The 18,388-nt window shown below is 40.9% G+C and overlaps 1 protein-coding gene across 1 annotated transcript; it reads right to left on the bottom strand.

Moving 5' to 3' along the window:
* Positions 1 to 11,203: 11,203 nt before the first annotated feature.
* LOC131254267 (receptor like protein 27-like) lies at positions 11,204 to 18,363 on the bottom strand. Its single transcript, XM_058255258.1, has 3 exons — positions 18,233 to 18,363; positions 14,041 to 14,115; positions 11,204 to 11,447 (listed from the first exon to the last, which is right to left on the bottom strand). The coding sequence occupies exons 1-3, from the start codon at positions 18,361 to 18,363 to the stop codon at positions 11,204 to 11,206; spliced, it is 450 nt and encodes a 149-aa protein (XP_058111241.1).
* Between the last annotated feature and the right edge of the window lie 25 nt (positions 18,364 to 18,388).

Below are 18,388 nucleotides of genomic sequence, written 5' to 3'. Positions count from 1 at the left end.
GATACTCAAATGCAGATTTTGTTGGCTGCGTTGACACTAAAAAGTCCACCTCAGGATATATCTTTATGATGGTTGGAGTTGTGTCTTGGAAAAGCGTAAAATAGTCTACCACAGTCTCGTCTACCATGGAAGCTGAATTTATGACCTGCCACGAGGCATCTAATCAGGTACCATGGTTACAGAGTTTCTTCTCAGGTTTACAGGTACTGGAGCATACCCCGAAACCATTGAGAATATTTTGCGATAATTCAACTGACATTTCCTTCTATAATAATAACAAGCATTCATCAAGGTCAATGCATATTGACATTAAATATCATGTTGTAAAGGAAAGGGTTTGGAATCGTCAGGTGTCCATGGAATTCATCGGCACTAAGCAGATGACTGTAGATCTGCTAACTAAAGGACTCCCTGTCACGCCATATCAGAAACATGTGACATCCATGAGAATCTATTTGAGGATGATATGCACTGGAGAATTGAAGCTAAGTCTCCAACTGCTTCCATAAAGTGCCTCAAAAACTTCGATTCACAGTTGGAAGTTATGTTTTCGGCACCCTATGAAATCACACAATCTCTATGAAGAATATATTGGTGATATGTGTAGCCTTTGTTGTCCTTTTGCATGGAGTAAAGTAAGCCATCTTTGAAAAATGGTCCACAAAGAAAATTGAATATGCTTCTCTCTGAGTCCTAGAATGACCTAAAAATCAAAATGAAGTCCAAAGGAATGTCCGCCCATGGTATGATTGGAACGGGAAACGACACATAAAGGCCAATGTTTTGTACATTATTTTTTGGTGACTTGGCATCTGGAACATTGTGCTATCAGCCCTTCAATGTTATGGTGAATACGAAGTTGGTAGTATTTTTCCTTCACCATGGTCAATATTTTATCTCTTCCAAGCTGTTTACACCATCCTCCTCCATGTGGCTTAGATAAGAGGCTAATAGTATTTTTCCTTCACCATGGTCAATGTTTTCTCTTCTAAAGTGTTTACCAGTCCTCCTCTGTGTGGCTCAAATAAGATCTTTTCCTGCAATATATCGAACATACTCTGAGTATCCTACGGTTCAATTGGATTTAGTGCACTAACATGTACAATTTTAAAATATTGCTCCTCGATCATGATGGAATGGGGTGATGGGGAGTTACTTGATAATTTGGTAGAGTGTGACGCCTGATATGCAGGCATTCAAAATTTGTACACAAGACGTACATTAACTCAAATCTAACTATCCAAATCTGATGATCCATTGTGAATGGGTCTAGGTTTTAAAATAATGCTCCTTAGTCATAGTGGAATAAGGTATTGGGGAGTTACTTGATACTTTGGTAGAGTATGATGCTTGATATGTAATCATTAAAAAATTGTATACGAGGCATACATTAACTCAAATTAAACTATCAAAATCCAATGATCCATTGTGAATGGGTTATCATTAATGCAGGGGCATTTTCACACTGGGCTCGAGTGGGGTCACTTGTGGGATGCAGGGGCACACTCGGGGTGGGTGCGGCCCATGGGGGAGGTCTCGTGTTTGAGACTCCTCACTAGGAGTGATCAACGCGCATTTCACACTGGGCTCAAGTGGGGTAGCCCGTGGGATGCGGGGACACACTCGGGGTGGGTGGCTCATGTGATTTGGGGCTCACGAAGGGGGTTCGGTCGAGGTCCTAAACCCATGAGATGTGGGGCCTGGGCTATGAGATAAATGAATTAATTCGTCATACTCTAACAGTTCGAGCTTTTAGCGCAAGTGGTTAATTGTCCTGCATCAAATTGGTATTAGAGCGGGAGGTCTCGTGTTCGAGACTCCACACCAGGGGTGATTAATGCAGGGGCATTTTCACACTGGGCTCGAGTGGGGTCACTTGTGGGATGCAGGGGCACACTCGGGGTGGGTGTGGCCCACGGGGAGGTCTCGTGTTCGAGACTCCTCATCAGGGGTGATTAATGCGCATTTCACATCGGGCTCGAGTAGGGTAGCCCGTGGGAAGCGGGGACACACTCGGGGTGGGCGACCCATGTGATTTGGGGCCCACGAAGGGGGTACGGCCGAGGTCCTAAACTCATGAGATGTGGGGCCTGGGCTATGAGATAAAGAGATTAATTCCCCATACTCCAACAGTTCGAGCTTTTAGCGCAAGTGGTTAATTGTCCTGCATCAAGCATCCAACATATTAGTTCAACCATTCCAACCTCTTATTAGTGAACACATGTTTTATGCACACTGGCCATTAGATATTTTCATTTCAATTGTCCATTAAATCTCCATAATAGGTTAAGTTTGGCAATCAAATAAGTATGATTCTTTCTTTATATGCTAAGTCGTGGTTGATGATTTGGATGGCTTAATTTCAACTAGTTATATGCCACTTGTATGATTTCTTAACGCTTGCACATCGAGCTTCACACTATAGTGGAGTATGGAGGTTTTTCTTGTCGGGTGTTAATGTTGGGGGTGTTTTCTTGATGCTTTTGCAAGCCTTGGGTGTGTTGCAGAATGACAATAGACTCAGAGGCTTTTCCATCCCAATACATTTTCTTTAGGGAGTTCGCCAACCAAATTAATCTCTAGGATCAGTCAACCAATTACTAGAAGAAAGAAAAGAAAAGAAAAGAAAACATACAATGGTCCGAATACATCAAACAAGTGCCCCTTTAGATCAACCACTATCAACTTCTGATCTCTAGGGGGAGGCCATGGTCACTTGGGTGGATAGATCCGCTGGGCCTGGATTGGATGCGATGGAGTTCTATAAGGCTTTTGCTTTGTAGTTCATTTCCTCTTTGTTGTTCTACTTCTGCCACGCCATTCTCCCTTTATTTTTTTTGGACAGGGGCCTTTGGATGACACTCGGAGCTTGCTACATCTGTCCTAAATTATTGTTGTTCTACTTCTGCCACGCGATTCTCCATTTATTTTTTTGGACAGGGGCCTTTGGATGACACTCGTAGCTTGCTACATATTTCCCAAATTATTGTTGTTCTACTTCTGCCACGCGATTCTCCCTTTATTTTTTTGGACAGGGGCCTTTGGATGACACTCGTATCTTGCTACATATTCCCCAAATTACAATATCGTGCATCTCTTTTTGCTGACTCTTGTTGAAATAGTTCAATCAGTAGAGCATAATATTCCTCAATTGTCATTTTCCACTTCTTGAAGTAAAAATGGATTCTCACAATGATCATTGAAGTAATATTGTGCCCTGGAAAGCCAAATCACAACTTTGTTATTGTGATAGAGACACACACACATATGGTTAATTAATGAGAGTATTTTCGTTATCATGTGTGCTCGCATCTATATGGGCTATACTTGATTGTATAGCATGGGTAGAACCATAAAGTCCCTCATGGATATTGCATCGGGTTGTGTGCATGTAGTAAGCCAATGACACGAGAGATAGGCCTGATGTTCTGTCCATGTAAATAGTGTTCACAACTGTTCATGTGCTTGGGCAGTACATGTGTGAGGTTGTCATGCAACTGGATGACTGGTAAAGTAGTGTGTTCCTTGTCTCGGGCAATTTGAGGTGTAGACTCATACCAATACACGAGTGTGCACATTACTGGTAGTTGGCATATTGAACACGGGATTGAGTGAAGGAATGCTTTTAGGTCCCATTATGGGAGCATGCACTTCTTAGCACTCTGCTCATATGACCTTAGACTTGAGGACTAGTCATGGAGATTTTGTTATCTCATTTGGTGGCTTTGATACATGCTGTGATTCTCCAACTAGGAATGACATGCACGTGTGGTTGGGTCCCTTAAATAGTCCTGTGATAGTTCAATAACGAATCTATAGACACATACACATATTTGAAGTAACATCAATTTATTAAAAGAATGCCAGATGCCAAAAGGGAATGGACAAGGACTGCTACAACCCAAAGACCATAGACTATTTCAACAGGAAAGACCAATTGGATTGGTTGATAGGCCGTTAGTCATGATACATGCTGTCTTTTGGGTCCAAAATATTTTTGAAAAATGATTTTTCGAAGGAAAACAATAGTGTTTATGATTTAAAGTACATGGGTTTTCTTTTGGTAGTGACCTATCAAAAATCCATCAATGAATCTTCAAGATCATCAAGTGGGGTCCACATTTGGGGCCTGAGGCCGTGGGCCCACATGATGGTAGGGTGGAGATGACATGAAAGGATGTACAGATGGTGTATGTGCTCAGCGATAGAGTTTATGTGCATGAATATCTCTTCATATGCAGGTTCTTAGGACTATTGAGAACTCCATAGTTATCAAACCCAAAGTATCCCATATGCAGGTTCTTAAGACTACTGAGAACTCCATAGTTATCAGACCCAAAGTATCCCATACCCAGGCCTAGATGTCTTTCCCCTCTCTCTTTTTTGTTGCATCTCTCCCCTATCTAGGGTTTTAAAAAAGAGTAAAAAGGGTTCATCTCCTCGGAGAGCGAGGAATTGGGAACTAGCGGTGATCTTTCCTTGGAGGCTTGAGCTCCTAACAAGGGTTGTAGCTTAATGCTCTACTCATTGTTCCTTGAGGTCTACTTGTAACTTGAACTTCTCTTTTGCTTCTGGAAGTCAATGTTACACTTTCGCTTGTTTGAATTGATTGCACCCGGTTTTGTATATGTGTGTTAGCATGTGCATATGGATTACATTCCTAACATAATGTACCACCAATTGTGTGGCATGTTGTAACACCCTGTGGCCCGAGGATGATCACTCGAGTACCAGAACCCGAGGGTTACATTATGAAATAAGGTCTCAAATACATAATGAATAGGAAATCACATGACATATCATAAGGAGAACTTCTACACAAGCAAAATTATCGTGAGCATTAATAAGGAAAAACAAATCCGCATGTGTATCAACAAAATCTAATCCCACAGCAGGGGACTTTAATTACAATCCTCCAAACGTAAGCAAGATATAAAATACACAAGCAAATCTTAAGATATTAGTTGAGCTCCAATGGCTCAACTACATCGGCAAAAAGGTCCTCCTCGCCAAACTCCTCCTCAGCTATCCCTGGGTCCCGTCATAGGGGTCTTCACCTGTCATCAACCTGCGTCTATTTGGTGCAACCACACGATTGGATGAGTGAAAACTCAGTGAGAATTTCCCTCAAAGATTCAAACATATCAAATCATTCCAATGTAGATTAAACCAGCATATTCATTTCATAAGACAGTAATAATCATGTACACGTATGCATGGATGTATGAATGTATACTTAAGTTACAGATCTGAGGATGCACATCCAGTTGTCAGAAGAAAAGGTCGCTCGCTGAAGATAGACTACCTGGAAAAGACCATGTAGGTGAGTGCGCCCAAGGATATCTGACCTCCTGGAAAACTACCCAGAGTACACCCGAGGAGGTTCTAAACCTGGAAAAGCCTCATGTAAAAGAATGAACGGCCCATAGTGATGCAAATGCACATATTCTGATGGTTAAACTTAAGTAGTAGAACCTGTAGAAAACCTAACAGAATGTGGTTTACATTAAACACTCGGTGAAGCTCAAATGTCATGCGTGGATGTTATGTGCCATGGCATTTATATACATTCCTTAGATTTGATAAGATTGCTCCTCAAATAGTAAACGGTCATGAGGTTCTTAGCAAAAGATTAAACATCCATCCAGGAATTTAATATGGAACTTCAACATTTCTTTAAGCTCAAAAGAGGGCTCACCAATGTGGCAATCTAAAGATCAAACATGATCAACAATTAACGGTCCATTCTACTTTACATACAAAAGAAGACATCACATATATATTCTCCATTATACAACTCATAGGATAAAATGAACTAAGATTTGTAAGGCTCATGTCATGCCATTAGAAATATGCCCATAATGTAGAGACGATGAGAATAATTTTAGTCACATGGTTATCAACATTTAATTTGAATGTGATAGGATTCCAAGTATTACTTCATTCAATACTTAGTATCTAATTTTTGTTTATTAGGTTCTAAGATCTATCCATATATTAGAGTCAAGCTAACAGGGAATTAAAGAATGTAAGAAACAATGAAAGCAATTCTCCACTATACGATTTATAGATACATTGATATGAAAGTTACTAATTCATGTCATAACTATTAGAAGTGTACCCATTGTTAAATAATCATAAATGTAGCATGGAAATTTTATGACAACATCCTTTACACAGAATCAATAAATATAGGATTAGAGCAATTAAAACATTACTTCATGATTATCAATTAAGAACAAGAAGAACTCTAAAATTCTCTAACATTCTCTACATTTGGGATTCAAGCTAACATGGAAATCTAAGAATGAAAGAAGCAATGGGGGATGTTCCTCACCTTGGGTGGGTATTGCCCCTAATTTGGTGTCCTTACAAGATGAGTTCAAGAATCCTAAAATTTAGATAAGCACGAGTTTAGGTTCCTAGTTAGAATTTGCACATGCGACATTAGTCACATAATTTTAATGAACCACTTACTTGTTCTTGGAATTGATTGAAGGGAAGTATCCTTCAAGGCAACGGTTGCAAACAACACCTGGATGAGTCATTACAATATCCCAGTAAGTCACTACTGAGTTGACTCGGTTGGACTTCTCAACCCACAACTAATTGAGTTTCAAATTTAACAAAACTACCTGCTGTAGTAATCGGCTGGTGGGGTCTTGGATCCATAGTGATACTCCAGATCTCCAGTAAGCGATATGCCTTGGCCGTGTCATTTCAGGGGGTTATTACTGAGTTAACTCAGTTAGGTGCTTATGCAATCAACTCGTTAATGAGTTAGATGTAAAACTATGACAGAGATGAGCTCGATTACGATACCCACACTGAGGTTGGTCCTACCTGACGGCACAATGAAGTTCGGGTTCTGATCGGTTCGAGTTGAATCTGAAGTCTGTGACTCGGCGGTCGACTGAGTCACTCGTAGGAGGCTGATTCGGGACTCTTTTTCAAATATGGTTGAGTTGGAGATCTGGTACATGGATAATTTTAGTTGGGGTGAGATGAGAGAGGGTAGGGAAGTTGAGTCAGTGGGTTTAGTAGCTCACCTAAGTCGACTCGGATTGAACTCAGTCAGTTGCGTCGGGCGGACAGTTGGGTGGAATCAGTCTCTGTGGCTCGCTGGTTAGTCGCGATACCCTGTCTTTGGCCTGCTAGTGATGGAAGTCGAGTTATTACCGAGTCTGGCTCGGGAACGAGTCGAATGTTACAGATTCGAGTCATTTGAAAATGGAGGGTTGTGGTGTTACGTCTTGCAGTTTTGGAGGGAGGGAGTCGTTCAGCTTGGCAGAGCGTTCTGGCGAGTTAACGTTGGTCAACTGAATTGAGTTTCCTCAACCAGAGGATACGTTCCTGGACTCAGCGACCCCTGGGTCGTTTTCTGATGACTCGGTGCGAGCTCACTCAGAGGTGGGTCAGGAACTTTCGGTTGAGTCAGGCACTTTCGGTTAGACGTTGGAGCAGAGATGGAAGACCTCCTTCTTCGCTCCTGCTACTTTCTCTCGACTCCCACACTCTGCTAGCGAACAGGAGGATAGAGTCAAAACTCTATCCTATCCAGTAACTCGGTCGAGTTACGACCCAGTTGTAGCAACTACGGGCGCCGTTCACGAACTCTCGTTCTCTCTCTTTCCTTTCTTCGCCCTGAAAATCAGCCTATTTATAGACTCCCACCTGTTTCTAGATATTTCTGACCGTAACTACGGGATTAGTTGGGTGATTAGCGGGGAGAAGGATCGGGAAGTCTCATTTAGGAATCTTTAAGTGGGGTCGGTCCATGTGGTCACCTTGGATGAATTTCAGGTGAGGTGGGCCGTATGATGGACGTTTTGGATGGGTTAAAGGGTTTGTTTTAAGGAGATGGGTTTTAGGGCTGGTTTGGAGAAGATGGCCCACTGGTCATGGCGATTTCATAATGACCGAGAGATCTGATGATCTGGGGCGTTTAGACAGTCCAGATGCTGACCATGAGGCTTGTGGGTCCCGCTTTACGGAGAAACAGGGGCCGTTGATTACACGTTCCTTTAATACGGGAGACGATTCGCGTCGCGGCAAAGTTTCGTTGAAATCTCGGTTTGCTACGAGAGTTTCGGTAGCCCTAGACCGGACGCTCCAGATCAATCGGAAGAGCTTTCTAGAAGACGGGGAATGGTTGTGATCAAATCTTGCTAAAGATGGAAATTATTCTTTCCACTTTCTGGTGCATAGGGAGCTATTTCAGGAAACTGTAGGCGTGATTAGGATCTGCCGTGCTGTGTGGGTAAGGTCTCTAATGTCTTGGGCGAACGGATTTGCCAGCGGGCGCCAGTGATGTGGATTTTTGCATCAGGAGAGAGCTCTTGGCGCCACGCTGACTGGAGCAGGCGATCGTGTGTGTGCACGTGCACCACCACGTGCAAAGTGAACGTGGTTATGGTCAGTGGTCTCTGTTGAACACAACGAACGGTTCATATTTGGTGAGACGAACTTCGATGGTCCCTGATGGTGGGCCATTTCATGACGACGAACAGACGAGTCCGTTTGAATTTGGGAGTAGCGGGAAAACGGGCAAATCCCACTTTTTCTTAGGTTTATCAAGTCAGATGTGCTTTGACCAAGCATGTAGTCTCATGCACTGCAGGAGGGCCTAATTTCTTGCTCGTGCACGACATCAAAAGTGGGGCCCACGCAACGATCAGCATGATCTGGACCGTTCATTAACTTTAGTAAGTTTACTATTTATCTCTGGTTCAAGATCAGCCGGATCTATGGTTCAGATGGGCTGATTTGTTTGATTTACTACTTGTAAGGGTTGGTTGTGTTGATTTTAATGGTAAGTTATAGTTTAGGATTTACAGATATGAGTTGTTACACATGTGAAAATGTTTTATGAGGTCACTGATGACAACATTGACAAGTAAGAGTATGGAGCTAGTGGATATGATGATTGATGAAACTAAGGAGAGTAAAAAACACCTTGTGTACAGGAGCCTAAGTGGAAAGGGCCAAAATGCCTTTTTTGAATTGATTGCATCAGGTCTTATACATGCATGTGAGCATGCTATGTGGGGAATAAATTTGCAACATAATGTACCACCAATTTTGTGAATGATCCATGAGGTCTTCGATGACAACGTTGATAGTTAAAAGTATGGAGCTAGTGAATATGATGAAACAAAGGAGAGTAAAAGACACCTTGCATGCAGGAGCCTAAGTGGAAAGGCGCAAAATGCCCTTTTTGAATTTATTGCATCAGGCCTTATTCATGCACGTGAGCATTGTGCATGGGGATTAAATTCACAACATTATATACTACCACTTTTGTGGCATATGAGAACGATCTATGAGGTCATTGATGACAACATTGACAGGTAAGAGTATGGTGCTAGTTGATGTGATGAAACCAAGGAGAGTTAAAATATCTTGCATGCAGAAGCGCAAGTGGAAAGGTGCAAAAATAGAGAACGTGGTGGATACATGCTTTGATATATATATTGAAAGATAAGAAGATTTCATTAAAGGAAAGAAGAACAAAAACAAAAGAAGGCCTGCTGAGAGAGCAAACCAACATTACACGCCAAGAAAGAAAAAGTCATGACCAAAAAGATCCTTGACATTTGAGGACCATTCAATCATAAAGCGCTTAGCCCTAGTAGCTACAACCCCAGACAGGTTAGAGGAGTTCCTGAAACATCTACTATTTCTTTCTCCCCAAACTGACCACCAGACTGCAAGAAGAGACATCCTCCAAATAATAGTCTTCGCCTTTCCTAAATAAACCCCATGCCAAGCCTGAAGGACTTGCTTTACATCACAAGGAAATGACCAGGCAATATTAAAACTGAGGAGAATCTCAGCCCAAATGGATTGGGCGAAAGGACAGTGCAACATTAGATGGTCTACTGATTCTTCGGCCTTCATGCAGCATAGACAAATGTTGGGGAGGATCATCCCTTTCTTCCTTAGATTGTCAACCGTTAGAATTTTCTTTTTCCCGACCAGCCATCCGAAAGCTATAATTTTCGGCGGTGCAGCATATTTCCACAGAAAAGAGAGACTGAGCTTAGGATCGGACTGCTGAGTATAAATCTGATTGTCGAGGGATCGAACTGAGAAGAGAGACGATTTGTCAGGTTTCCAGAATATACTATCTGCTGAAGAAAGAGAGGGGGCTGCTGAATAGAGGCATTCAAGAAGGCCAGTAAAATCTGAGATTTCCCAATCTTGGAGAGGTCTTCTGCAAACCACATTCCAGACGATTTTTCCACCTTCCTCATTAAAATGATCAGCAACATTTGAGTTTTTGGAAGAAGCAATACGATAGGACATCGGGAATCTGTTTTTAAGAGATTGGTCTCCGAGCCAAATATCTTCCCAGAAGCGAATTTTGGAACCATTGCCAAGCACAAAACCAACATGAGAAAGGACTTTCCTTTTCATTTTCATAATATCTTTCCAGATTCGAGATACTTTGTGAGAAGGCAAATCTTTAACCCACCGGCCTCCAATCGAATTACCATACTTGCCTTTGATGATGGAATTCCAGAGACTTCCTTGATCAGCCCCTAGCCGCCAAATCCACTTACCAAGGAGAGCTTGATTCATAACTTTTAAATCTTTAACTCCTGCTCCTCCATCTGACAGTTGAAGACAGACCTCAGACCACTTTAAAAGATGGAACTTCTTCCTAACCTCCTTGCCTTGCCATAAGAAGTCCCATCTGGCTTTATCTATAGACTCTCTGACTTTGGCTGGGCATTTGAAGAGAGACATGAAATATACCAGGAGGTTGGATAGGGCGGCTTTTATAAGCGTGAGACGGCCACCTAATGAGAGAAATCGACTCTTCAAAGCTCCTTGCTGCTGAAGGTTGAGGACTTTCACTGAGATACTAGTTCCATCTCGATCTAGCATTCCTTTATATACAGAACCAAAACTTCCCGTACCAATCAAATTTGTAGAAGAGAAGCCATCTGTCACTTCAAAGAGCTCTGCATATGATATGTTCATGAAAGGATCCTCCATAGAAGGCACAAAAAATGGTTTCCTTCTAGACTTTCTTACCCAATAAAGGGTAGCAAAGAAGCATGACAATCAAATAAGACATAGGACAACACCAATTATTGAGAATTTTACTTTTGAAGCAAGAGACCTCCCCTGTTTCTTGGAAGCTTGATTAGAGCACGTCGGCAATTGCAATTCTTGAATACCCCCACAAAGCTTACTATTTCCAACTATAGAAACTCCGCTGGCATTTCCAAAGATCCCTTTTTTTTGGTAATTCATCGTCGAAATGATTGTAAGATAGATTTAGATACTGCAAAGCATAAAGGTTCTCCAGGTATTGTGGAATCTTCCCAGACAAGTTGTTGCGTGAAAGATCCAGGGATTGAAGGCCTTTTAGAGCAGTAAATGATGGAGGAATTGATCCTAGAAAGTAGTTCCCGTCGAGGAAGAGATATTCTAGGCTGAGAAAAGTGCCTACCCAGCTTGGAATTTCCCCTGACAACTTGTTATCCGATGGATAGAAATGCAGACACATTTAAAATACAAGTGACTGTTTTTATGTTTCTAAATGTAGAATAAATGATGTCCATTTATCTGATCAGAAGGAAATAGCAAAATAATTGGTTGTGATTTCCATAGTTCAAAACTCAAAAACTCAACTCGATCTTTAATCGACTTGATTCGATATTTTCACAATTAAATTTCTAGTATTTAGTGCATTTAACATGGTTATAACCCAAAATAATTAAAAGAGAAATCAAATAATTGTTTGTGATTTCCATAGTTCAAAAAACTCAAAGTCGACTCCAACTGTACCTGGGTTAGGTCAACTCAAAGACCCAACTGAGTCTTTAATAAACTTGGTTTGATATTTTCATAATTAAATTTCCAGCATTTAACGCATTTAAAATGGTTAGAACCTAAAGTAAATAAAATAGCAATACAATAATTGGTTGTGATTTCCATAGTTCAAAAAGTCGACTCACTGATCAACTCGAAGACTCAACCAAGTCTTTAATCAACATGATTTGATGTTTTCATAATTATATTTCTAGTATTTAGTGCATTAAAATGGTTAGAACCTAAAGCAATTAAAATAAAAATAAAATACTTGGTTGTGCTTTACATAGTTCAAAAACTCAAAAACTCAAACTCAATCTCTACCTGGGTTGGGTCAACTCGAAGACTCGACCGATGATTCAATATTTTTATAATTAAATTTCTAGTATTTTATACATGTAAAGTGGTAAAGCTGACGTAGTTAAAATCACGAAAATAACATGCAACCTTGTGGTGTAGTACGCTTGCAGCACCTTCTTGCCTAGATAAGCGAGGTCGCCTGTTTGATTCAAGTCTCCTGCCATTTTACTTTTGAAACAAAAAAGCGGCCGGCTGGGCGAGTGACTCAGTCGAGTCAAGCCAAGTTGAATCAAGGTAGCACCTTCCACCTCATGGATAGCCTGTAAATTGTTTTAGTCCTGTAAACGGAGAGCCAATCTTTGAAAATATAGCTGTAGGGCTATAAATGGAGAGCTTGTAAATGTAATCACAGGTTTTTGCCTGTAAATCAAATGGGGCTGAAAGCTGTAAATGATTTACAGGCATTTTTTAGCATCCAAACCCGGACTGTAAATCATTTACAGTTAGCCCCATTTACAGGCATACAAACGAGTGAACGACCCCTAATCGCAATTTGTTCAATTCACTCTATTGAACTGGTTATTTCAATTCAATTCAGAAGTGCATCCAAACGCAGCCGAAATCAGCCAATGAAAGAACGAGCATAGAATTGCCATAAAGATCAATTGGCTTTTATAAAGCCAAAAAACTCCTTAGCATGGAATCGGGATTTCATAATTTCCTGGGCTTTTATAAAGCCAAAAAAAACCCCTTAGCATGGAATCGGGATTTCATAATTTCCTGAGAGAGAGAGCAGAAAAATGATTTCCATCCACTGGAAATGGCATTAAAGCATGAAAGTCCAATCGGCACTACAGAAACCACATAATATCAGCCATTCACCGAACAATTCAAAGAAGTAGTCACTCATTTGGAATTTCATAAGCCAGGGAATGTATCATCATAAGAAGCTGAGTAGTGTAACAGAGAAATCAAAGCAAGTCACTTCTAAGTAAACAGAGACCCATCTGTTTTAATGTGGGACCCACAGAGGATCTCTTACCTTCTTCAAATTCATGCTTGTAAATTCAATTGTGGTCATTATGCATTGGAATTGGAACGTGAAAACCAATCTGATGTCACGACCCTCACTAAAACCATAAAGGTGTGGCCCTAGGTTAGGTGATTCAGCCATTGAGCTGTAATCGCAGATTCCCCAATATCTTCCAGTTGAAAAGACACTAGATCATGGCTGTATTTTTCTTAACCCTCTATTTTGAAGCTACTTAATGAAGGGGTAGGATGTTCCAGCCAAGAAGACTTTTGGAGCATCTTCCATCCACAATGGGGCCCATGAGATCAACGGTGGATTAAAAAACCATGAATCCCACTTACAAGGTCTGACACATTAGAATACTATTCATGCTTTGATGTATCACAGCCTATACTATTTCTTGAACTAGTCATTTTCCTAAGTTCCCATTTCAAATCTTCTTAAACATAAAAGCATGAACCATAATACAGCTTCAATCCAATACAAACAGTTTACAGTGAACCAAAAACGGACTATTTTCTTTCATCTTTTTTTCTTTTTGACAGATAAAAAACAAAGCACTGATTTCTAAGGTTATCCCATGGTTAGCTGCCATGCTAAACAAATGGTTGTACCATCGAATGTGTTAGACAGCTGATCAAATGAAGCCAATCCCCAAATATGCATCGAAATAGAAAGGAAGAGGTTGTGGGAAGAAATCCATTCCAAGCAGTCCCCATAAATCTCAAAACCCCAGTGGCCCTAAATGCCTAAGAAGAATGTACCTACATCCTCTGTAGCATTTTCGTTTAAATGTATCCAGAATCGGGAATGTGCCTGATCCTCATTGTTTAACCAAAAATAAGGACAAAACTATATTGAGTTTAAGAAATTGCACTTACAATTTCAACAGTTTTGACATGTTGCTGTAAGAAGCTGGAATTTCATTCCCATGGAAGTTATTGTTATCAAGTTGACTGCAACAAAGAAGTGGAAAAAAGAAAAATGAAAAACATCAACCACAAGGGTCATAGATTAAACAAATGTGAGTACCGGTGGATAGATGGCAATTACAAATTTGACTATGATGCAGGACCGATGCATGAACCAAAGAACATGTGAGAACAAGTAGTAGAATTAAGACAATTAACAACAAAAAAAAAAAAAAAAAAACCACACACAAGCATTGCCATAATCATCACGAATCCCATGAAAACCAAAAGAACATCATGCATAATCCTAAGTTACCAACATCGTCACACAAGATCATTAAATAAGAAGAAACTAGGATCTAATGGATGTAGGGACATCCAATTAGCATAGGATATAGTTTATTTCAAAGTAGAAAACATAATACAACCTAGGGTAAAAATTCCAATGCATAAGAAGCTGAGTAGTGAGGCCTCGCCTGATTTAAGGGTGCGTTTGGTTGCACCAATTTCGTGATATTTGATGAAACTAAACGCACCCTTTAGAAATTTTTAAAAAAAATAAATTGCAGAGATTTGGCTCATAGACATCAAGTAGATAGCCTAACCGAATGCAGATGTTTTGTTCCACCAAGCATCCCGGAGAGAGAGAGGGAGAGAGAGAGAGAGAGAGAGAGAGAGTAGGGTGTTGTGGGTGCACTCAAACGTGCAAGGGAGCAGATTAGCTGTTACCTAACAATTTAGTTACGGTTGTCAATGGCCCGGGCTCGAGCCTACCAAAATCTAAATTTTCAATAGGCCCAGCCCTTAACAGTTCAAATTCTAGGCTGAGGTAAACCCCAAGCCCACCTCTAAGGGCAACACCACCTAATACGCAACCTCACCCTTTTGGCCAGGAGTTGATTCATGCTGGACGCGGATTGCATGTGACACCCTGAGAGGAAGTTTCTATGGTCAGAAGATAAGTGGGCCCACCATGATGTTTGTGAGAATTCCACCCTGTTCATCCATTTTGCTGAATTATGTTGGGACATGAGCTCAAAAACGAGGTAGATCCAAAACTTAAGTGGGTTGGGCGGTAGGAAACAGTGAGGATTGAATGTTTACCATTGAAACATTCATGGAGCTACAAAAGTTTTGGATCGGACTGATATTTTTGTGTTTTTAGTTCATCCTAAGTAGGAATAATCTTATGAACTGATTGGATGGCATATAAACATCACGATGGACCCCAAGGAGGTTTCAATAGTAGGCATTTCCCTACCTACTTTTTTCTCTCTTGCGGCCTACCTGAGTTTTGGATCAATCTTATTTTGGAGCTCATGCCCTAACATGAGTTGGAAAAACGGATGTACAAGATGGATTTCTCTCAAACATCACGATGGGCAGCACTTTGATTATGACCATGGAAACTTCTTAGGATGCATTATAGGTAATCCAAGCCCGTTGATATTTGGCATAGTATGATGGTTGATGCATAGGCATGGAAGGGGATTGCATCCAGCCCTCGCTTGGATCGACTCAGATCCAGTTAAAGGCTCTCGATGGCCCAGTGTAATGTATAGGTTTTAGCCATGTCGTCCATTCATTTTTTTCATGTCATTTTAGGTATGAACTCAGAAATAAGGTGGATTCAAGGCTCAAGTAAACCTATGGATGCCATCCTGTAGTTGGGCGAGTGCGCTTCCAAAAATGCATCTTACATTGTTCGTCACTTGATTTTGGATGGGTATGGTGTTGATTCATAATGGTGCATTTAAAAGACTTAAAAGTTGCCAATAGCCCATAAAGGCCTAGAATTTATGGTCCACTAGACCTGTAGAATAGCCTTAAGTTGGGGAATTAGAGAATATTCTCCAAACTAAGATGACTCTTAGATAAAATCTATGATCAAGGACTCTAGGTAAGGACCTCGTTGATGGATAATGAAGGGGTTAGGCACCCCTTTTGCCTGTGCTTGCATACAATCTCTACTTAACATGATTAATTTTTTATTTTTTGAAAAATTTGAGGTTCCAAAAGTTGTTGTATTAACTTACTGGCTAGTTGTTAACAATGTCAAAAATCAACAATTAACCACTCCTCACCCAAACTAATATAAAAGGAGATTGTGGTATCTAACTGAGTTAGATTCGAGAATATAGTGACTACAAAAGAGATGTAAATAAGAACAAATACAACATGTTAACAATCAAATAAAAATAAGAATGTTTAGACAAAGACTTGACTTCTAATACATCAGGACTTGAAAGTTCGACGAAGTATAGAGCATACAATTGACAGTTATGCATACTATAAGCAAATGGTGTATGAGAGGGATGATATGCAAATGTAAAGACATGAAATAAAATAAACAGTATGATTGCCGCCCATGTACGTGGAGATGTGGGAGGAGAAAAAAAAAGGTAAGACACTCCTCATAAAAGGAGATGATCCGAGATACCAAATTCTGACCCTACTCCGTCAATTCTCAACTATAAAGATGGCTTGGACACTAGAATAGACTAGGTTGGAGGGTTTGGATGGATGTTGCTCACTTTCACTCTTTTTTCTACTATACTCTGACTCTGCCCTCACTTTCACTCTAACTCTGTTATATCTTCTTGTGATTTTCCTCGTGTTGTTGTTGTATATCTCTTTCAACAAAAGGTGAGCCTCTATTTATAGAGGTTTGCTTGGTTTTCTAATAATTAGTAGTAATTTGGAGAACAAATATCCCATGTGAAATGATCTAATCGGCTGGGAGATACATGTCATCATGAATTTACTTTGATAAGTGGTAAAACAATTAACCGGCGAGCACAACGAAATTTAAATCACAGTTACCTCCTGTGACTGTGAGGACTACGGGACTGGCTGATGGGGGACGCGGATTGCGTCCTACCCCCGCCCGGACGGTAATCCGTCCGGGCAGGGCTCTGGGGGCCCAATGTGATGTAAGTGTTTTATCCACGCCATTCATCGGTTTTCTCAAATCATTTTAAGGTATGATACAAAAAATGATCCAGGTCCAGGGCTTAAGTGGACCACAAAGTGGGGATTGAACGTACACCATTAAAAACTTCTTGGGAGCTGGAGAAGTTTCGGATCAAGCTGATATTTGTGTTTTCACTTCATCCACGTCTGCATGACCTTATTAATAGGTTGGATGGTAAAACAACATCAAGTGGCCTTAGAAAGGTTTCAACGGTGGGTATCATTATCACCACAACTTCCTTTGATGTGGTCCACTGGAGCTTTATATCTGCTTCAGTTTTTGTCTCATACTTGAAATGATCTGAGAAAAGCAATTAACAGTGTGGATAAAACACTTACATCACAGTGGGCCCCATAGAGACCTGCCCGGATGGATTACCGTCCGGGCGGGGGCAGGACGCAATCCGCGTCTGGCTGATGGGATGTTGTTCATCAGTTGGGACACGTGCGTACGTCGAACTGTGTCCGTCAATCTTCCTGTCCTGCTGTCCATCTCTTGGTACCCAACTCATGACAGGCCACAGCATATTCCTTTGATCACGTGGTTCACGAACCATGTTAACCCCACCCTCCTTACTCGATACCCACATAAGGTTCGGTGAGAAGCACGAGTGCAGCTTGGATGGTTTAGGTCAGATTGAGAGTAAGCCCGAGCCTGACCCATCATCAAGAGGATCCAACCCGCTACCTGACCTAAATAAATGTGATCATTTCCAAATTCCAACCCGACCTAACCCAACCCGAACTTACTCAACCCCAATCCCACACCCAAGGACCTTGTTAACCCACCCCAACCTGACCCAAACTCAGGTTGGATCAATCAGATGCAGGTGCAAATATTTTCAAACTATAAGTATGTTATTTTTTGGGAGAGAACAGAAATTTATTAAAACACTCGCAAAGTAAGAAAAAATAAAAAGCCCAAGATCTCAAAAAACAAGCAGCTAAAGGGGAAGGCAGCCGAAGCTGCCTTTACAAAGGAGATTGATTAAAAGCCAAGAGAGATGGAAAGGATTCCCAATACAAAGATGTGGGCAAGATACCCCGGAGGATGCTAAATTGAAAGCTGCCTGATTAGAATCTTTGGTTGAGATAGAAAACGATATTTTTAGCGCCCCAACCAAAGATCTTAATCTCTTTTACAATAAAATCTAGACTCCAAGGATGGTTCTTGGCCCCACTAACCCACCAATTAGCATCTCTGCTTGCTTCCCCGATAGCACAATCAACAAGCTCCAGAACAAGCTTCAGCTTTTTGCTGGACTGAAAGGTAAACTTTATATAATCACTGCTGACACCCCAAGGAATTGCAGATGACATAGTTTTGATTGACAAAACAAGGGAG

Source organism: Magnolia sinica, chromosome 8 (assembly GCF_029962835.1).
Source record: "Magnolia sinica isolate HGM2019 chromosome 8, MsV1, whole genome shotgun sequence".
Classification (NCBI taxonomy): domain Eukaryota; kingdom Viridiplantae; phylum Streptophyta; class Magnoliopsida; order Magnoliales; family Magnoliaceae; genus Magnolia; species Magnolia sinica.
The sequence above is the reverse complement of the archived record's forward strand: the minus strand, read 5'-3'. Positions and strand labels throughout refer to the sequence as shown.